The sequence below is a fragment of the Protopterus annectens genome, chromosome 5.part0, assembly GCF_019279795.1.
Source record: "Protopterus annectens isolate FY-2018-M chromosome 5.part0, PAN1.0, whole genome shotgun sequence".
In the NCBI taxonomy this organism is placed as follows: domain Eukaryota; kingdom Metazoa; phylum Chordata; order Ceratodontiformes; family Protopteridae; genus Protopterus; species Protopterus annectens.
The window spans coordinates 233,734,370-233,757,590 of NC_056735.1; the positions used below are offsets into that span (position 1 = coordinate 233,734,370).

A 23,221-nucleotide genomic window follows, 5' to 3' on the forward strand; every position below is an offset into this window, starting at 1 on the left:
CGCTCTTCATGGTAATCCGGGTATTCGGTGCACTCTCATTAATATGTATATGGCGCTACTGCGCCGGATATTCCATGCACCGCCGGCGCAGGCCTTACGCCGGCCTTGCGCCGAGCTTCATGAATCCCGGGGTATGTCTTCCATGTATTCATTCCTAGTCATATCTGTAAGTATGTAAAATATTGACTTTTCAATTTTACATTAATAATTGTAGATCAATGTTTAGTATAACTGGGTATAAACTGAACAGGACGCTATATTGGTCTAACGTCTTTACCCACCAAGCAGCAGAAATAAAATATTTATATAAATACTAGATAAAGAAAATGTTTTTGACACCATGGGTGTAGAAGAGGTTCTGTGAATTAACAGACATTACTATTCACTGTATTAATAAATGCTACCACTGTATAGATTATCTGTACTTAAACTATGATACTATAATTTAATTATTGCCAACATGCTCAGGTTATACCCATTGTGTAGCTAGTGACATTTAGGTTATACATTTCTAAGTTTTTATTAAACTGAATTTTTAGTTTTGAAATTATTAGTTATGTTTGTAATCTCAAATGTACCACAACTCCTGCTAATTATATGTACTAAGCTACTTGTGAACAATGTTACCTACACTAAAACTGATGACATAGCTAACCTTTTTCTTCTTCTTCATCTTTGTCTTTCGGCTGTTCCCATTAGGGGTCACCACAGAGGATCATCGTTCCGCAGAATAATTGGTAGTGAAGGTTTTATGGTGTCAAGTTGCTATCCTGGTGCCCAACCTTCACAGAAGGAGCGCACACACACACACACACACACACACACACACACACACACACACACACACACACACACACACCTAGGGCCAGTTTAGCTCTAACTTCACCCTTCTCTCACCTCCATCTGTTCCTTAAGATATACCTGAAACTGTCTCACCTCCAGCTACCACACAAGACCAAGCCTTAAAAGTGCTATTGAAAGCTGAAAATAATGCAGTGATGGGTCCTTATCATTAAATTAATCAAGCAGGACATACAGAACCTTCAAATACTAGACCCATCTCAGTCTGGATTCATCAAGGGCAGGTCATGCTTACTCAACCTAGTGGATTTTTTTGAAAAGTTCCCCAAAGCAATGGATGAAGGCAAAGCAGTACCCACTGCATACCTCAACCTGGCCAAAGCTTTTGACACAATTTCCCAGTCTGGCATAGTAGAAAAGCTAAATAAACTGGGAATAAACCCCTATGTCACCCACTGGACAGCCAGCTGTATCATAGGTAGGACACAGATAATCAAAATATTTGAAGTTACCTCCACAAAGAGACCAGTTACCAGTGGAGTCTCCAGGATTCTGTGTTGGGACCTCTCCTGTTTGGTATCTAGTTTTCTGAGGAAAAACCAGTACCAAAGGGCTCTGACTATCTAAGTTTACAGATGACTGCAAGCTAGGAGCAATCAGTGACTTCTAAATGACTTAGCCATCCTACAGGACTTTTCTTTTCTCAAATAAATGACTCTATAATAATAATAATAATAATAATAATAGAGTAAATAAATAATAGAGTATTCTGGATACTAGCTAAAGCTCTTGTCACCCCTATAGTGCCTTTTTTAGGCAAGGTTCAAATGACAAATTCACCACCTTAACAGGAACAGGCAAGCAAAAACTGAGGGTAATGCTACTCAATGCTAGAAGTCTAAATCTCAAAATGCACTTACTCGAGGTACTCCTTAAAATGGAGAACATCGATATCTGTGCAGTGACCTGGTTCAAGGCTCCAGAGAGCACCCCTACACTACCAGGCCATAACTCATACCACACTTTTCAGCCATGTAACCTGGACTGAAACACCAAAGCCAGAGGTGTGTCCCTATTCATTAAGGATATCCACACCTCCAGGATAGTTGCTCAGCATAATGCATCCGAGTTTATCCAAGTGCAACTAACTCTGGCAAAACTGCAATCCAAATTGTAGCTTGCTACAGATCCCCCACCATGCCCCAGGATTCCCACTCCTCATTTCTTGATGTACTGGAAAATATTAGGGTTCAACCAAACACCCTAATAATGGGCGACTTCAACTACCTCACCATTAACTGGGAAAACTACTCGTGTACCAACTCCTTGGCTCAATGCTTTCTGGAATTCATAAACTCCAATGCCCTGGATCAACTTATCCACACCCCCACCAGGGTCAACAATATCCTAGACCTAGTCATTACCAGCATGAGTGACCAGTGTTCCACACCTGAAGTCAACTCCTCATTGGTCCGATCCAACCATAAGCTAATCACCCTTGATAGCCACACACCGCCCCCACCCCCCATTAAGGAAACCATGGTAAAATATTTCTCCAAAGCCAACTTCATGCTTCTTAAGACAGAAGTGGTGAACTTCATGACACCCATGCAGATGGACAATACAGTTACAACTGCTGAATCCTACACAAATGCACTCTATAAGCGCTTACATGAATGCATGGATCGTGCTATCCCAAACAGAACCAAGATGCTATCTTCCAAAAAAAGGAAGCCAATTTGGTGGTCCCCTGCCATAAACAAACTGTACAACAGAAGGAAGAAACTATTGCAAAAGAGAGTAAAATTCCATGAGTGGAGGAGCTCCCTGCTCAGCCTCAGTAAGAAGCTGAGATCCCTTATAAGATCCTCCAAAGCTAGCTGCAAAAACAAAATCTCCACTAATTCTAAGGACAACCACAAAGCATTCTATAGCTATGTCAAGAATTTCAATGGCAACACCAAGATCTGCTTTGAGTTACAGCACAACAGCACGAAAATTACAGACCCAACTGATATTGCCAACATTCTGGCAGATAGGTTTAATGCTAACTTTACTCCCCTCTCACCCCCTAAAGGGCCCATATCTATACAGGAAGAATGCAGAGTCCCTGTAATCACAACTACGCAGGTAAAAGCTGCAGTCTCTAAAGCCAAAAACACAGCATCCATGGGACCGGACAACATCCCAGGCTTCGTTTTACATGAACTTCAGAACAAACTGGCTCCCCACTTAAGCACCATGTTCAATAATAGCTTTGCATCAGGCTTTGTGCCCACTGAATGGCACACAGCAACAGTTATCCCACTCCACAAAGGGGGAGCCACCACTGATTCCAGGAACTATCGACCTATTAGCCTGACGAGCTTGGTCTGCAAGGCCATGGAACGTATCATCATGGAACTCATAAACAAAGACATAGGTAACCTCCAAATTCTGGATCCCACACAGCTCAGGTTTGTGAAAGGCAGATCATGCCTCCTGAACCTGACTGACTTCTTTGAGGCAGTCACTAAAGCTGTAGATGAGGGTAAGGTGGTTCACACAGCCTATCTTGACCTTGCCAAGGCTTTCAACACCATCACCCATTCTGGAATTATAGCTAAACTCACTAAACTAGGTATAAATCCCTACATCACAAGATGGGTTGCCAACTGGCTCACTGACAGAACCCACACTGTAAAAGTTGCAGACTCCAAATCTGACCTCAAACCAGTGACAAGTGGAGTACCATAGGGTTCAGTCCTGGGACCTCTCCTGTTTGGTATCTACTTCTCTGAAGTACAGGCTAACACAGAAGGCCTTTGGCTAATGAAGTTCACAGATGACTGCAAACTAGGAGCCATAGTCAAGTCCCCAAATGATGTGGACATCCTACAGAAGGGCCTCGCTGAGACAGATGCCTGGTGTCAGAGCCATGGCCTAAAACTCAATGCCAAAAAATGCAGTGTCATCCCCTTTGGTAAAAACTCTGCACTCATGAACTACCACACAGGCAGCAATCTACATAATGCCAAATATATGATAAGAGACCTTGGGACCCAGGTGGACAGTAGTCTCTCCTTTGATAGTCACATCGCCACAATAGTCAGGAAGTCCTTCTACATGGCACACCTCATCATAAAAGCGTTCTCATCCAGGAAAAAAGAGGTCATTGTTCCCCTCTACTTGACACTCATTAGAACCATTATAGAGTACAATGCCCCTTTTGGAATGTACCTCACAAGACATCTGCAGCAGCTGGAAAGGCCACAGAAGTACCTCACAAAGAGGATCACTGGCCTCAAACAGATGCCCTACACTGACCGTCTCAAAAAACTCCAGCTTTATTCCATAGCATATCACCCACTCTGAGGTGATCTCACCTAACATATAAAGCTATGTCAAACCCAGAGCTGTTGGACATGCTACACCTAAAGAAATCCCAACCCCTCCGAGCTACATGCTCTAGGGACCTAAACCTTGTCACCACAATAAACAGGACATGCTGGAAGGATAGATTCCTGTCCCAGAGACTTCCCATACTGTGGAACAGGCTACCCATCTATGTCAACCAAGTTCTTCATTAGCACTCTTCAAGAAAAATCTTGATGAGTGGATGTGCTCGACAGTGGCACAGGAAAATAACTTTCTTGGGTGGCGTAAGCCAGGGAACCTTATTAGCTAGACTTACATAGGCCCTTGGGCCAATAGCCTAGTACCTACCTATGAACCTATGAACCTATGAACTGGTGTCAAAATCATGGTCTGAAACTAAATGCCAAAAAATGCATTATTGTATCCTTTGAGAAGGGATTGACCCCAGGGAACTACCATGTAGACATTATGACCCTAAGATCTGATTCAGTTATTCATGACTTGGAAGCTTTTGTTGACATTGACCTAACTTTTGACCAATATGTGTCTACAGTTGTAAGGAATTCCTTTTATAATGCACAATTTATAAACAATGGGAATGTATGTAGATTTAGAGATGTCATTGCCTCCCTTTACTCAGCCCTCATTTGGTCAGTTATTGAATATAATGCCCCTTTGGCATGTATCTGTCCAGACACATGCCACAACTGGAACAGCAAGGTCTAAACAACCTGTCCTACATGGACCGACTCAAAGCCATGTCACTATACTCTGTATCCTACAGACTACTAAGAGGTGACATATGCCTGGCATACAAGGTATCTTCCAACCCAATACTGATGGATTTACTGCACATCAGCTAGTCAAATGGCATCAGAAATACTCAGTCTAGGGATATAAACCTATTCTGCATCAGCAGAATCATTTGTAGGAGCAGATATATTTCACAGAGGATACCACTGATATGGAACAAACTGCCATCCACATAAAAACAAAGTTCATCCATCTTGATTTTCAAGTGCAACTTAGATCTATGGATCGGAAAGAGAAAATTTGTCCTACTACTGCTTTACTACTAAGTGACAGATGCAACTCCTAAATGCTTTACCCCATGCATGGGTCCCTTCAGATTATCTATGGTATGATTAGTCTAATCCCAGTTATTCTCATTAGGGATAATATATAATTATCGAGCATGAGAGTGGCAAGGCCAATCTATAACAAAATGGGGTAATTTATTTTGACCACAAAAAGAGAAACTGGCAAGGACTGATAAGGCCTGCAAGGGCAGTTATCCTACTACTAACCTGTGAACCCATGAACCCATGAATGAGTTAACAGGACAGACAAATGAATATGTATAACATATATGCTCCACTGTCAACAACAGACTAATTCTTTGAAATATTCTGTTTAAGACCAAAGTGACAAAATGTCTTAATGATACAAAATATTAATAGTGCATCAGATTAAGCAGCTGCTATACATCCTTTATTGTTATAAGATGTGTCTTGTGTTTGCACAGTCTGAGAAACTTGTTATTGTATTCTCATATACTGTTATCTGTAGGCAGAGTAAATGTCTACTAAAGGATGTTCTTCTAAACATCGAAGTGCACAAATCTCGAATGGCTAATGATTGATCCCAAAAGATCAAAAGCCAAAGACAGTGAAAAAAAACAAAATAGTTATGTTTTTTGCTGGGGAGCAAGCTCCCTTGTACCCACCACAATCCCTGCTAATTATTTATACCAACTCAAATCTTGCTCTACAGTGGGGAAAAGGCAATTTCTCCAATTACCACTGTACACAATCTTGCATAGACTTAACACCAGCAGAACTGATCAAATGAGTTCCAATTATTTCTGCCCGTGCTAAATGCTTTCAAGATTATATGGAGGGCTTCCATACTAACATATTAACTGTTACATTCTTAGATATGTGATTAAATATCTTGTATTTCTTTTAATTTAATACTAATAACTTTTAAAATGTATTTCTGTTTAAAATAATGTCAAGAAAACTAAACTGCTGAGTCACTATGAGACTTTTAGAAACAGCAACCCCTATAGAGGAAAACCTTGGACTTTTGTACAATCTTTTGTGGAAAGAATGTACTGTCATTTGTTATATGCAAAGTAAAAAGGGGTCTATATCACATTATCAAAATTCCAAAATATCGAACACCATAAGCTCGACCTTGGAATCTCGAAATGTGATAGACTTGAAAACTCAGAACAGCACAAGCACACCAAAATACATAATCCACACATACACACTTCACAGAACCCTACACTAAACCGTACATACACTACTAGTTATCCACTTACCTTAACCCAACCCTAACCCTATGGTCCCTAACTAACGCACACTCACCTTACCCGCTCCCTAACCCTAAGGTCCCTAACTAACGCACACCCACCTTACCCGCTCCCTACCCCTAAGGTCCCTAACTATCACACACTCAACTTACCCGCTCCCTAACCCTAAGGTCCCTAACTATTGCACACTCACCTTACCCACTCCCTATCCCTAAGGTCCTTAACCATCACACTCACCTTACCTCGGTCCGTTCACACACTTACCTTAACCCGGTCCGTCACCTTCGCACCACAGTTGAGGAAATAGCAAAACCGCAGAAACGGCCCACCAAATACTTTCCCTAGGAAAATATTCAGTGTTCTGCAGCTTCACTATTTCAAGCATTCACTGAATTGGGGTCGATATTATAACATTCGAAGTTTTAAGACTTCAATGTTATAATATAGACCCATTAAAAAGGTGGTGTTATGCAAGTTAAAAATGTATAAAAAGGAATATGCTGAGCTACAATTTGTCAATATTCAAACAATAAACTATGTGATTGATGCTGTTGTGTGTTGCTTATTTAATTTATTTATGCTAACTTAATTTATGAGCTCTTTTTTAGATGATTTTTGCTACAGGGTCACTCAACCAAATGTAAGTAAACCACATTCTCTTGTTTTGGGTCTTTATAGTCTAATATTTTAAGTAATACCTTTGAATATTTTAATTTAAACAGTTACCAAAAGCTCTCCCTTCAGTAATGTATATTCATCTGTAGCAATCAAATGCATTCCATTCCTCCGACTTGTCAAAAGATGTTCCCATTCTTTAATTGGCACAAGATTCTCATTTGCTTTACAGAGTTAATTTATCTCATTATGCCCAGAGTAAAGACATTGTTCTTAGCCATTAGTATAAGTTTGAATTGTGTCACTAAAACTTTAGAAGTTTCATCTATCTCATTAAAAGTGGTATGCTGCCCTGTAGACACATAATAACTTATATATATTGCTTTATTACTTTATTCTCCAGGACCACATTGTTAGAAAAATATGTACTTAAACATATACAGAATGCTAGAAGAATATGTACTTAAACATATATGTAGTGCAGAGTTTAGAAACAGTATAATATGTAATGCATTTGATTCTATTTAACAATATGGCAGTAGAAATGATTTTGCATGTAATTGTTTGAAGCTTAGCTGCAGTGTGGTTAACCTCTGACCCTGGCAGTAGCCAGCTCAGCAAGCTTATGTCTTTCAGTAACTATAATCTGCTGGGTCAGAGAGAAATAAATATGTATGCATGTATATCTTTCTTCCTTCCACCGAGAAGGATGGCCTTGTGAACACTATCAGAGATAGTGTGCAGCTGCTAACCAGAGAGACAAAGGAACGTATTAAGAAAAGAACCGACCATTGTTTCTGAACTAATCTAAGAACCTTGGAAAAAGTAACATCTACAGGAAGACATTGTAATGGACCAGGTGCCTCGCAAGGCTGTGTTATTCTCATGGGAAAGTTTTTAAAAACATTACCTCAGCATCTTCTTATGATTGAAGTATTATGGACTATAGTGATGTAAATGCCCTGTGACTGACCACGTCAGTAAGGTGGGCAAAAGCTGATTGCAAATGGTATATAATTGAGGGTATTTCCTGTATAGAGCCAGTCAAAACTCTATACTTGTTTTTGTATAGTTTTTTGCCTCCTAATGTACATTAGTAAAGCAATATTGTTTGAACCTGAGCATCCTGTGTTATTGACTGTCATTTTGAAAAGCCTAATGATTTTTACAGTCTGATTTTAACAATTTATTTGACATTTTGGTCCTTCTTAAGCTGGAATTCCCTTGGTAAGCTGCAGGTCAGAGTGCATGGGTGGTAATAAATCTGCGCAGGAGAAGCTGCCAAAACAAATGGTTCTTCTTGAGTGAAAAGACCTCCGACTGAATTGTTGTATGTCAAGAGGCTGTCCACTTTCTGATCTGTGGCTGAAAAGCGGAAGACTGGACCCCAAGAAGAAAAATATGCAGTCATAAACGGGAGGCTCAGGGAAGAAGAATTTCCCTCTTTGTCTTTGTTTTAGATCAGGGACCAGGTTACAGTGTACTGTTATTAAGATTTGTGATAGCAGGTCGAGAATGTATTGAAGTACTGTATATTTGGTCATAGATCAGGGAAAAAACAAAGCAAAGTAAACAGTCATTCTAGACACTACTGTGGATACAGGGAAGAATATACCACGTGGTACAAGAAAAGGGTTACGTAACAGTCTTTTTTAAGACATGGGAAATCAGTGCACTGAGAGATCACGAGATCCGCCCCTAACGGATAATGTGAAGTATATGCAATTGCAGTGAGCAGATAATGTGAGATATTATACAAAATGTGTTAACAAATATGAATTTGATGGTAAACTAGATAAACTTTCACTAGTTAAACTCCTTAAACAAGCTTAAATCTGATGCAGGACGTCAGGGAAAAGAAAAGCAGCACCAACTAGGCATACCTCAAGCACACAGGTGGATTGAGGAAGCAAATTGTAGAAAAACAGAAGCTTAGAAATTCAAAAACATTTTTAGACAACATAGTGAAAGGTCTGACAGACAGAATCTCTGAGAAATGAAAACTTAAAGCAGACTGAACTTGCATTAATCAATGCATACAACAGGAAAATAAGACAATAGATGGATATTATGCTAGATTATTAGAATGCTTTAAACAACAATTAAAAAAATACATTTTTAAAAGGTTGCATTGCCTCTATCAGTAGCTTTATTACAAAGCATATGATAGATCACTGAACAAGCAGGCTGCAAGCCTTACTTGAGTATGCTAGACATGCTGAAAGACACTTTAATAGTAAAAAGAAAAAAAAGGGCACAAGTCTTCACTGCTGAAGACGGAGCTGAAGTATTTGTATTACAGTCAGGTAAAAAGGGCATCTAGCTAGGGACTGTAAACAAAATAAGAAAGCAATGACAGAAGACAAAGGAGATGAGGACTGACTATATGATAGTGATAACAATCAAAAATCATCAGGAAAGGTTAATAAACAAAAAGAAAATGTAAATGTAGTAGAGGGAATAAAGGAAGTACAAACAGATGTAGAGGATAAAAATGAAAATGAAATTTTAGATTTAGCATTGTTGAGCCTGGAGCTCTACCTAGCAGATACAAAACCAGAAGTGACACTTCTGGTGGAGGGAAGGAAAGTCAAATTCCTGTGTGACTCAGGAGCGTCACGGACTTTGATACACCCCTCCAAGTTACCAAAACATTCTGAATCACCTGATTATATATTAGTAAAAGCAGCAAATGGACACCTATACAGGGAACCACTCTCCCATAATATAGCAATAACTGACCCTGTTTCAGGTATGACTCAGAAAAGTAAAATTGTAGTTTCTGCAAAATGTCCAGTAAACTTACTGGGAAGAGACCTTGTGCAGATATTTGGCATAGCAGTAGTTCCTACCATGCAGGGTATAGAAGCACAAAGACAAATGGATGCTTTTGTGGTGTGATCAGAGGGTGAAGCCTATTATTGGTACAGCCAGGACCTAGTTATGACTGGTCCAGGGGCAGTAACCAAAGAACTGATAAACGTAGCCATCAGTAAGGTACCCTCCCTTGACACTGATCAGCAGCACTTGTTACATTGTACTCTATACTACTGTAGCACACCAGGACCTGATAAGAAATATGAGCAAGAATTGTTCAAAAAAAAAAAAAAATCCTGCTGACAGATTAATATTACGAACTTTATGTTGGAATACTGAGGGAAACAGTGTAGTAAGCTATTCATTACCTCAGGAATTCATGAGATTGTATAAGTCCAATAGACTGCCACATGTCAGCTTGACAAAAAACAAAAGTGTTAAATGGGCAGACTTAGAAAAAAAGGTAACAAAATGGGAAAACAGACTGATTTAAAAATGTCAGGACAAGAGATACAAAAACAAAAACTGAATTGGTTGACACAGACACATACAGCTGTACACTTGCAATCTAGTGAGGACAGCTGATTAGCATTTTTATTTAAAGGAAAAGAAGAGGCCTTGTGTAAAATTCCAACAACTCTGTGGTCAACAGGCAAGTTAGATGTAGGGCTTATTCAAACAGCAGGACCAGTTACAATTACCCCAAAGTCAGCTTTTAGACCACAGAAAAGACAATACCTTTTGAGAAAGGATGCAGAAGTAGAAATTAAGCCTATAATAGCAGCATTACTCAAAAAAGGAGTACTGGTAGAATCTCCTGATTCACCATGTGATACACCCCTATTTTCTGTTAAAAAAGCAAACGGGGAATGGTGGATGGTACAAGATTTACAAGCTGTAAATAATGCAGTAATACCTAGAGCACCTACGGTGCCAGAACCACATACCTTGTTGAATGATTTAAAGCCACAACAGAAGTATTTTACTGTGGTAGATATAAGCAATGCTTTCTTTTCAATACCTATACATCCTGATAGTCAATATTGGTTTGCATTTACATTTCAGGTTAAAAGGTATACATATACTCAACTACCACAGGGATATTGTGAGAGCCCAATAATATTTGCACAAAAAATGGCTAGCAACCTGGCAGGGTTTACCCCACCGGGAGGTAGTCAAATTCTACTTTATGTAGATGACATCTTGCTAGCAGCACCCAGCAGCAGTGCAGGGTGGATACAGTAGCATTATTAAAATTTTTAGTAATACAAGGACACAAAGTAAACAAAAGTAAGTTACAACTTTGAAAAAAAACAGGTTAGATACCTGGGATATGTGATATCCAATAGAGGTAGAATACTAGATAAAGGAAAAAAGAGAAGAAAAAAAACAGCAATTTTGCAAGCACCCAAACCAACAACTAAGAAAGAAATAATGTCTTTCTTAGGTACAACTAATTTTTGTTGGAGCTGGGTACCAAATTATTTTACAATGGAGAACAGAAGCAGAAATGGCTTTCTGCAGGTTGAAGCAGTTAATAGCTTCTTCATTAGTTTTAGGACTTCCAAATTATCACAAACGATTCTTTCAGACCGTAGATTATAAGCAAGGGTACATGACATCAGTATTAAAGCAACAGCATGGGGATAAGCAATGCCCCATAGCTTACTATTCATCACAGTTAGACCCAGTGGTGCAATCTTTGCCTCACTGTGTACAAGCAGTAGTTGCAGCAGCAATGGCAGTGCAGGCTTCAGCCTCAGTGGTGTTATTCCACCCTCTCACATTGAGAATGCCTCATGCAGTTGCAATAATTCTGCTACAAGAAAAAGTTGCATACCTTTCTCTTGCTAGACATCTTTCATGTATAACTATACTGCTGAGCCAACCTCATATGACAATTGATGCCCTTGAATGATGCTGAGGTGACATATTACGTGGATGGCTCATGCAGAAGGGGTCCTACAGGGAAGAATCTGGTGGGGTATGCAGTAGTTACAGACACTGAAATTTTAGAAGCACAAACTTTGCCACACAACTTCTATGCTCAAGCAGCAGAACTGATAGCTTTGACAGGAGCATGTACTTTAGTAGAAGGCAAGAAAGTGAACATATATACTGATAGTCAGTATGCTTTTTCTACAGTGCATGTGTTTGCACAACAATGAAAAAAATAGAGAAATGATTACATCCAGTAAAAAACCTATTAATCATGCACAATTTATTTTGGAGCTATTAGAATCTATTCAGTTGCCTACCAAAGTAGCTATTTGTAAATGTGTAGCTCATACAAAACAACAGGATAAGATTTCAAAAGGTAATGCACGAGCTGATGCAGCTGCAAAGCAAGCAGCCTCAGACTCAGAAACTTTATTTTTGAATGAGGAATTACAACCCTCTGAGATTTTAGATTTAGAAATGTTAAAAACAATGCAAATGCTTACTACAAAAGCAGAAAAACAAAAATGGGTAAAACAAGGTGCAATTTTTGAAAATGGACTGTACATTTCCAAAGGAATAAAAACAATATTACCGTCTAATTTATTTAGATATGCAGCTTTGTTGAGCCATGGGCAGAGCCCTGTCTCAACAGGGGGGATGGTACAGTTAGTAAATAGAATATTCCAAACATATGGATACATAAATTATACAATAACATTTTGTGCAGCTTGTCATACTTGTAACAAGCACCATGCACAAGGAGCATTTAAAAACAAGCAAGGGAGTTTCCCTACACCACCATATCCGGTCCATACTATTTGTATGGACTTCATAGAGTTGAATAAATGTGAAGGAAAGAAATACTGTTTAGTGATCATAGATATGTTTTCAAAATGGGTAGAAGCTTTTCCAACCAGGAATCCGGATGCAGCAACAGTGGCAAAGGCCCTAGTAAAGGAAATAATTCCTAGATTTGGCATACCGGAAAGAATCTATAGTGACAATGGGACACATTTTGTCAATCAGACAATTCAGCAACTTGGGAGAATTTTTGGGATTTCCTTGAGGAATCACTGTGCTTACCACCCACAGTCAGCAGGACTGGTGGAGAGGTACAATGGGATTTTGAAAAACAAGTTAAGGAAGTTGATGAGTGAGACTCAGAAGAATTGGATTTGCTGTTTACCTCTAGCATTGCTGAGCATGAGAACAGTTCCAAATGTAAAGGGTTTGACCCCCTTTGAAGTAGTATTTGGAAGGGCATATTATGTGCCTCAGTGGAAAGCTCTCATGCCTGCAGAGCAGGAGGCTGACAGTTCATTAGCTAATTATATAAAGAAACTGTTAATAAATAAATCTGTTTTGCAGTTTAACTCTTTTCAGATGAAAGACAGAACAAGAACAAAGAACTTTCAATTTGATACACAAGGGCAAAATGGCCAAGAGTAAAGCAAATAGAAAAGCAGAGCAACCCCAGAACTATTGCATAATTATTTTGTTGGCTGTGCATTTGTTGACTATAAGTGTGACAATTTTTCTCTTATTGTGGTTTTTCCTGCACTCAACCACACGAGTGAAAGTGAGAAGACGTGATGAACTGTTTATAGACTGGCATCCAAACTTTAACACATACCTGGCCATGAAACGTGTGTATGCAGAGACTATGAACATTTCAAATTGCTGGGTTCGTACAGCTATACCAACAGCATATAAAAGACTGTTAATGTCTGCTGTCCCTCTGGGGATAAATGAGACTTGGGAAAATTTGTTTTTTGATACAGGAACTGTGAGATCACAGGACAAAATAGCTTTATTTTTACCTGTCACACAAAAAGGAGTTGTATGTTTCTACAAAAGTGATACCCTCCAGGTGGGCTGGAGTAATTGTAATATAACAATGTCTTATAAATGTTACATTAAAGTCAGAAGTGGGGGTACTGTTTGTAATACTAACTATGATTCATATCTGAGTTCAATGAAAACTACATTAAATGCAGTACGTGACAATCCAGTCTTAACTAAACAATTGTCTATTAAAGATAGGAAAATGTTTCATGCAGGGATAACACGTATTAGTACCAAAGTAATGATTTTATTTGTGGGAAAAAAGCATATAAGTGGTTACCTGAGAATTGGTCCGGCAGTTGTTTTTTGGGTTATCTGGTTCCAGCAATAAGACATACTGCAGAATTGCCTCTGGGTAAGATACGGAATGTGAGAGATATAGCTCAAAAAACTGGGAACTCAGTCAAGAAACCTGCTAATCCAGTGGGTAAAATCGAAGCTGATTGGAAAGATCATTCATCCGTAAAGGATAAAGAGAAATTGACTCATATGGACTTGAGTGACAGTGTTATATCCTGGGCTGGAATAATCCCAGCCTATGGAGCAGTCAAATCGATCTGGGAACTGAGAAAATTGTCAAAACTTCTCGAAGTAATGAGTAATGCGACTTTTTCTGCTCTCGAACTTGTGACTGATGAACTGAATGCAATGAGAACTGTTGTATTACAGAACCGAATGGCTCTTGACTTCACCCTAGTGGCGAGAGGTGGTACGTCTTGGCGCTTATCAAAGAAGAATGCTGTGCGTACATCCCAGACAATGAGCATGAAATCAATGACCACCTAGAGGTAATTCAGCAAGTATCAGCAATGGCGGAACCAGGCCCAAACCCACTGACGAACTTTTTCCAGAATCTTTTTGGGGGGTGGGGTTCAATCCTAATGAATATTTTGATAGCTATTTGTGTAGTTTTGCTCATATTGGGAGCATGTGTTTGTTGCAGGATACCTTGTGTGAAAAGATTAGTTAGAGATTTCGTTGATGTATCTGTAACTGAGACTATGTATCAAGACCTGGAGTTGAATCTGTTGATACCAAATGAAATTCTTTCTGAAATATAAAACAAATGACTTGCCTGGTTGAAAGTTCCAGAGAGGAAGAGACTAGGGAATGAAATAATATTGTTTATGTTTCTGAATAGAATAAAAAGCATTAAAAGGAGGGAGAATGTTAGAAAAATATGTACTTAAACATATACAGAATGCTAGAAGAATATGTACTTAAACATATATGTAGTGCAGAGTTTAGAAACAGTATAATATGTAATGCATTTGATTCTATTTAACAATATGGCAGTAGAAATGATTTTGCATGTAATTGTTTGAAACTTAGCTGCAGTGTGGTTAACCTCTGACCCTGGCAGTAGCCAGCTCAGCAAGCTTATGTCTTTCAGTAACTATAATCTGCTGGGTCAGAGAGAAATAAATATGTATGCATGTATATCTTTCTTCCTTCCACCGAGAAGGATGGCCTTGTGAACACTATCAGAGATAGTGTGCAGCTGCTAACCAGAGAGACAAAGGAACGTATTAAGAATAGAACCGACCATTGTTTCCGAACTAATCTAAGAACCTTGGAAAAAGTAACATCTACAGGAAGACATTGTAATGGACCAGGTGCCTTGCAAGGCTGTGTTATTCTCATGGGAAAGTTTTTAAAAACATTACCTCAGCATCTTCTTATGAATGAAGTATTATGGACTATAGTGATGTAAATGCCCTGTGACTGACCACGTCAGTAAGGTGGGCAAAAGCTGATTGCAAATGGTATATAATTGAGGGTATTTCCTGTATAGAGCCAGTCAAAACTCTATACTTGTTTTTGTATATTTTTTTGCCTCCTAATGTACATTAGTAAAGCAATATTGTTTGAACCTGAGCATCCTGTGTTATTGACTGTCATTTTGAAAAGCCTAATGATTTTTACAGTCTGATTTTAACAATTTATTTGACACACATGTACCATTGTTGGACTTTCTACTGTTTCAGAAAGCACTCTGCTTGCAAGTCTTGCAGTTTTTCCAGTAAAACTGACTCTGAAAATAGACTGTCTTTTCATTTTTATCCTTCCATGATTGTTATATCCTCACCTCACTGCATACTCATCTCAGCCTTATCTGCAGCATGATTTCAGTATATTTTAAACTTTGCTAACTCAGGCACGGCTGGGTATACACAATTTTTTTCTATTCTAAGTTAGAGCCATTTTCTGATACATCTGTCATTTGTGAATCAATTACAAATTCATGTATCACTCAGCTCAGCACCCTTATTTTACTCAAGTTGTTTTTATTCTTTGCAGTGCTGTAGGTATTACATTTTTTTTTCACCATTTGTTGTAACATATCATACCCAAGTACTATTTAAATTTTTATAACCAAAAAATTTGTCAACCAGCAGATAAATCAACATGGAGTCTAGTTGATCATGGAGACCATCAAGGTCTGCCATATATATCATTACTCATGAAGACTACAACATGTAGGACTTAATAAGTTTATAAAACAATAGTAGCTGTAAAAGATATGAAATGGATCTTCTAGAACAGAGCTTATAGATGCCAAAAGGCAGCACTGTTGGTCAAAATGGCTCCTCATTCATTTACAGTCCTTCTAAAAATATTACCCATTAATTCACCTTAAGTCAGCATGATTTTATTATTTCACATTGGTTTATTCTGAATCTCATTTTTTTGCAACATCACACTTAGTTATTATCTTTGCAGGTTGAAAAAAAATTGTTTTGGATTCCCAGCCCATAATTTGTACTGCAAAGCTACAGAAATGACCACTGGAAACCAGAGTGGAAAACCTCTGAATGACATGTTAGGCAATAGAAAAGACACAAGTAGTTACACATTTAAATCATAAAATGCACTATCAGCTTTGATAATTTTACCAATAAGTATGAGTAAAGGCCAGGAGGACTTTAGTAAAAAGAAACTTATTTAAGTGTTTGCATCCTGAATACTGACAGAAGTCATATGCAGTGCACGCAAATTCTCTTCTGGCAGTGTTAATGCATCTCAAGCACATTTCTAAACTGATTTATCTATCCTTAACTTCACTGCAATCCAGGGCATTTTAAGCCATAAAGCTCTACATAGCCTTGTAAAGTAAAATGTAAATTAGCTTTAATTTTCTTTTAAAAATGAAAATACAGTCATATCTATCTATTCACAACACACCTCATAGTGTCTACAATGCAGCAGCAATTGCTAAAATACATTCTCTAAAATATCACTTGCACATTTCCCTTTGTTTAACATTTACACACACACACACACACACACACACACATGCGCAAAAGTGCCCCCCACACATGGCCTTGTAGTACTTACCTACTTAAGTACTAACAATCCCACTCCTGCCCTAAGCAGCAATGGGTGTGAAATCACCAACATGGGGTTCATTCCCAGTGCTTCACTCCTGAGACAGAGTGGTAGATTTATTCTTTTAATTGCTCTGTTGCTCAATTCTGATCTCAGAAAAAGCACTAAGAAGTACTAATAGGTTCGAAGGAAATCATCAAGAAGCTCAGTCACATCACCCAATATAGGTAATACAATAAAAATGTTTCTCCATTAAGTAGGCTTTCTTTGCATATCCCCAGAAAAATTAGTCATCACTCATCCAGTCAGCCAGGTTGGTTTTCCAGGTTGCTAGGTGAGGGCCTTGCTAAATAAGAAAGGGCAGCCTATTCCAGCAATGGAAATGTGAGATATGTTGGGTTAGGTATCTGTCATGACATCTGATGTTGTCTTTGTAGAAGTATAAGTGTAGGTGTCTACAACAGATAGTTGCTTTATTACTGGTTTTAGTTAGGTGAAGGAGTTCAAAGAGTGCTGGGTCATTCATAGCAAGGTCGGCTAAGTAGAGATCATGCCACATGATTCTATATGACACTGAGTAGATAGGACTTCTAGTTTGTCATTAGTTAAGGGTGCTGAAATCTGAGATGTTTTTGGTGAGGAAATATTGAGGTGCCTCATGCTGGTTTAGGTGCTTAGCAAGGTACATACTGAAGGGTACATTATATTCACTGATGGACATAAGATATGAATAAATTTTGATTATGACTTATTCAGATCTTTAGGAGATACCATAAAGGATAATTTGTGCAAGATAGAAGGGGTTTCTAACCAGCAAAGAGACATGGAGTTAAAGGAGAGTCTGTTATCAATATATGTACCCCCGATGACTGTGTCAAATTTAACTGGAATGTTATATATATGGTAAGCAGTAGTAATGTTAGATTTACCAAAGGGATCTATGCTGCATTTCTTTGTGTTTGAGGGTAAACCCTTGATTAGATTTACCAAAGGGATCTATGCTGCATTTCCTGGCGTTTGAGGGTAAACCCATAATTAGATTTACTAAAGGAATCTATACTGCCTTTTTTGGTGTTTGAAGATAAACCAATAATTAGATTTACCAAAGGAATCTATGCTGCCTTTTTTGGTGTTTGAAGATAAACTCATGATTAGATTTGCCAATGGAATCTATGCTGCATTTTTTTGGTGTTTGAAGATAAAGCCATGATTAGATTTACCAATGGAATCAATGCTGCATTTTTTTGGTGTTTGAAGATAAAGCCATGATTAGATTTACCAATGGGATTTGTGCTGCATTTTTTTATATTTGAAGATAAAGCCATGATTAGATTTACCAATGGAATCTGTGCTGCATTTTTTGGTGTTTGAAGATAAACTCATGATTAGATTTACCAATGGAATTTATGCTGCATTTTTTTGGTGTTTGAAGATAAACTCATGATTAGATTTACCAATGGAATCGATGCTGCATTTTTTTTGGTGTTTTAAGATAAACCCATGATTAGATTTACCAATGGAATCTATGCTGCATTTTTTGATATTTGAAGATAAACCCATGATTAGATTTACCAATGGAATCTATGCTGCATATTTTGGTATTTGAAGTAAACCCATGATTAGATTTACCAATGGAATTGATGCTGCATTTTTTTGGTGTTTGAAGATAAACCCATGATTAGATTTACCAATGGGATTTGTGCTGCATTTTTTTATATTTGAAGATAAAGCCATGATTAGATTTACCAATGGGATTTGTGCTGCATTTTTTTATATTTGAAGATAAAGCCATGATTAGATTTACCAATGGAATCTATGCTGCATTTTTTGATATTTGAAGATAAACCCATGATTAGATTTACCAATGGAATCTATGCTGTATTTTTTGATATTTGAAGATAAACCCATGATTAGATTTACCAATGGAATCTATACTGCATTTCTTGTTGTTTGGGGGTAAGCTCATGATTAATACATCAAGCATTTGTTTGGCATAGCCTTTTCTGGAGAATTTGAGCATTAGAATGGGATTTGAAGCTCCCACTTTGCAATCATCAGCAAACCTGGTTAGCTAAGGTCCAGTTATACCAACTTATATGTCACAGAACTATATTATATACGCCAATAAGGAGGGGACCCAGGACAGTGCCTTGTAGGATATCACTGTTGCTATTTTTCTTTTCCAGAGCAAATGCCCCCAATTTTATGGGTTCTTTTCAGACAGACAAGTACCTATCCAACAAACTATGTATGGCTTAATGCTGAGTCACAATTCCTTAATCATTGCATCAGAGAGGTGGCTGTCACCCTATCCTTTGGTAATCGGTTAAGTGTTGTATTTGGGTGTCTTACAATGGAGAGACCAGTGAGAAAGACATTGCTAGGATGTGCTGAAAGCTTATAGTAGTGTAATGATGCAGGCTTGCAGTACAGATGACTACCAGTAACAGCAAGTAGGTGTGTAGCTCTACATGACTAATGTAACCTAGTAAGATGTCTATGAGGCCTATGAGGCTTAGGCAAGGATATGTTTTCTACCTCTACATTTGTAGAAGAAATGGTTTGGTGATGTAATAATATAATGCTGTTGTAGTTCTTTTACTGACAGTGGGTGGGATAGAGACATTAACTACCAATTTAGAGAAATAAGTGCATCTATACCTCTCAACTTTTACCTCCAGGCTTACAGCCAAAGCAAAAAATATTTAGGAAAAGGCACCCAAATAGGGACACTTTTTAAATTATGGTGCTATTAACTTAGAACTTCTCAAAATAATTTCTAATCTTAGGAGTGGTGGAACAAAATCTTGAGAGAAAATTAGGGTGTCCCTCAAAAATGTGAAAAGTTGAAAGGTACTCTGTCACCAGAGAAACCCACATGTGTTTAATGAAGTGGGTCATCAATAAACATGAAGCAGTGGCTACACTGCCTCAGAAAATTGAGAGCTGATAGGCTGGCTAAGGATGAGGCTAAAGCAAGCTGGGAATTCATGGTGACAGATATGTCTTTTTTGTGGGGCTGGACTATTAATTGCACAGATAACAGCTAATAGACCCAACAAAGAGTACTGATGTAAAATCAGTACAAAACAGTGAAAGATGAGGTCACACAGTGTATAAACAACTAAGATACAATAGTACAGTGAAAACCTCTCCAGCAAGACTGGTGTAGCGCTACATGCCAGAGTCTTACTGTTCTAGCACTGCAATTGTCTCTGAACTGGAAAATCATAGTGCACTGAAAATAACTGCCAGGGACAGGTTTATTCAGTTTGCTACAGGTTTCTGAATACCCTCCCTGTATTTGTTTTAAACTCGAGGCAAAGCTTGTGCTTATTTTAAAAGCATCTTCCACATAATGTTGTTGTTGTGTCTTTCGGTTTTTCCCGGTTAGGGGTCGCCACAGCGGAACTCCGGTCCACTAATGATTGGCAGTAGATTTTTACGTGCCGAGTTGCCAGCCCTGAGGCACAACCTTCAATGAAGGTACGCCCATTCATGCATGTCTCCACGCAGAAGATGCTCTAGCTAAGAATCGAAACGGACAGCGTCTTACTGTGAGGCAACAATGCTACTGCAGCACTACCACTGCATAATGTAAATATATGAAATGTCATAACCAGCCAGCATACCTTTGTCTAGCTCATTATTTACAATGCTACATTATGTTACAGTAAAAGTCACCTATCAAAAATCCCTTCTTCCAGCCACTGAAAGATATTAGCTAACTATAGTTATGAGGTAAGAAAAAAAAGAAATGCACATACACCACCATGACATTACAGCCTGTGAGATGCCTCTTTTCTAGCAGCTGAGCTGTCAGTCATGAACAGATGGGCAGGCCACAAGCAGCACAAGCTAGACTTAAATAAAACTAGTCGTGGTCAAGATGAGCATTTTATTTGGCCAAAGCTGTAACTGTAATGCTGAAGAAGTACAAATGCTACACAGTATAACCACATACATACTCGAAGGACTTGATCATTGCTTCGGTTTGTGCAGTCAGCCCTGACCCATGGCTTGCTGCTGGCTTGGCTGCAATTGAAAAACACTTGGCTTGTCCATCTGTAGTATCTAAAGCACAAAGATATATGCTATCTTTATGCCAGATTATGGTAAGAATAACAGAGTACTTGTATGCTTTCCATTTATATTATGAGAATGAAGAATATTGAAGTAACATACTAAAATCGTTGAGACATTTAATTGGCTGACATACTCTTTACTGAGTACAGAGATGAGTAAACTCCATAGAGATGGAGCAACCACATAAAATTAATTACAAAGTTAAACTTTGGTAAGTAACCATAGTAGATCAATTGTTTGGTGAGAGTGCATTAATAATCTAGAGAATGCACAGTCTTTGTGACACAATACACAAGGCTCCACACTAGTTGTTCTAGTGGCCTGTTGTTCCACACTCAAATTCAGTTTTAGGTTCACTTTTTAAATGTTAATATGTATCATTCTCTTAAGTACATGTGAAGCTCTAATTTCTACACCACTAATAAATAATTTGAAATTCATAATAAACAGAATAAACATTACAGTTGTTGTTAATTTTTATAACAGAAAAGGAATTACCTGATAGGGATGGGACACTTGAGGAGTCAGAGCTACTAATCTTTTCTACAAAAGAGAAAACATAATATTAGTAACTGATGAAATTTACTTAAAACTATATAACAGATTAAGTCAACATTTATAAATATGGATAGCCTGAGGGATGATAACATCATTTATTGTCATTTGATACTTTTTATTTTTGGTAATGCTTGAGCAGCTAAATCAACTGCTTCATTTATCCCTACACCCAGTTATTAAGAAGGTGTCTAATAAGTACGTGATAGAAATTTCATATTTGCATGATTTCAGATTTCTCACAAGACTCCAGTAGGAGATACCCTATGTCATAATCATATTGGTTGACACAAAGTATGTACAGTTAAAATTACTGCTATAACTTGACTGAAGAATACTACACTTCAAAATAAGGTCACAGAACAAATATTATGGAACTGGGTTTGATTCGTTCTGAAACTGTGTGTGTGGACGAATCTCTTCCTAACAACAATTTTGTTCTATCACAGTGTTAGCTGTTTCATATGCTTGCACTTAAAATACAGAGGAGTGTGCATTTACTTTATTCCCAGGTGTTCTGCTATGAGTAGTTTCCTAAAAATGATACTGTATGACCTCTGAAAGAATAAAATACCTCCAATGGCAAAATGCCACATATGGAATTAAATTCATAACTGTGGGAAAAAAAAACACTCCCGGGCATTCAATAAACTCCATGTATGCTTTCCGCGAATTCTACATAGAGTTCACATTTTTGCACAATCAACAGCAGCACTGATCGCATATTCATGCTGCTTATCGAGCTTACACAGATACAAGTGAGGTTTTGTGGCCTGCAACAGTGTTGCCAGCCAGGAAATGATGCAGTGCAGCATGAACGCAGACTGAACATGCACACAAGTTTTCCTATGAGCAAACATGCTCTGTGAGATTGCATGGACAGTCACAATGACTACCAGGGGAAAAAATACTGCACTGACTGCAGTAGTAACACATTATAGAAAAGTGTACTCAGTGCAGTGTATACTACAACACGTTTTTGCATACTGAAATAAAGGATGTTGGGGTGATCAGCAAGGGCAAATAGATTCCAACACAAATACACTAGGCAGGGAAAGTGTGCTTATTAAAATGACAACAGACATGGATGCTAGGAATGAAGAAAGAGGAAGAGGGTATGTAAAATATGTAAAGATATGTCAATGTATGTACACTCCCAAGACAAGTTAGTAGCATAACATTAAGCACATATGTACATAGCACAGTATGTACTGCTGTTTACATCTCCTGTGTGAGTATAGTTATATCATCACACATGAGATTATATATGTGACTGTTACACAAGGTTACATGTCAGTGAAGATGAATAGTTGTGATACAAACATCATTGACATGCTCACTGGAAAGGACAATTAGCAAGGATTGTATATACAATATGGGATATGTGCATGTTGTGAAGATCTGCAAAATCATGCTTGAATATGACTGAAATGTCAGCATACCTCACAAACATTCATGGAGACATAGCAACAGACTCTTGGACAACTGCTGACAAAAGCAGGCACAATCAGAAACAATTTAAAAATATTAAAAACATTAATTTGTGACATTGCC

General features: G+C 38.1%; 1 protein-coding gene across 2 annotated transcripts in view; it reads right to left on the reverse strand.

The window, feature by feature from the left end:
- Positions 1-23,221, reverse strand: part of LOC122802555 (NACHT, LRR and PYD domains-containing protein 3-like) — an 826,460-nt gene that overhangs the window by 731,898 nt on the left and 71,341 nt on the right. For both annotated transcript variants that reach the window (XM_044072217.1, XM_044072216.1), the window contains exon 3: positions 21,611-21,655. In XM_044072217.1, the coding sequence (XP_043928152.1) occupies positions 21,611-21,655 (45 nt within the window). The remainder of the gene's footprint in view (positions 1-21,610; positions 21,656-23,221) is intronic.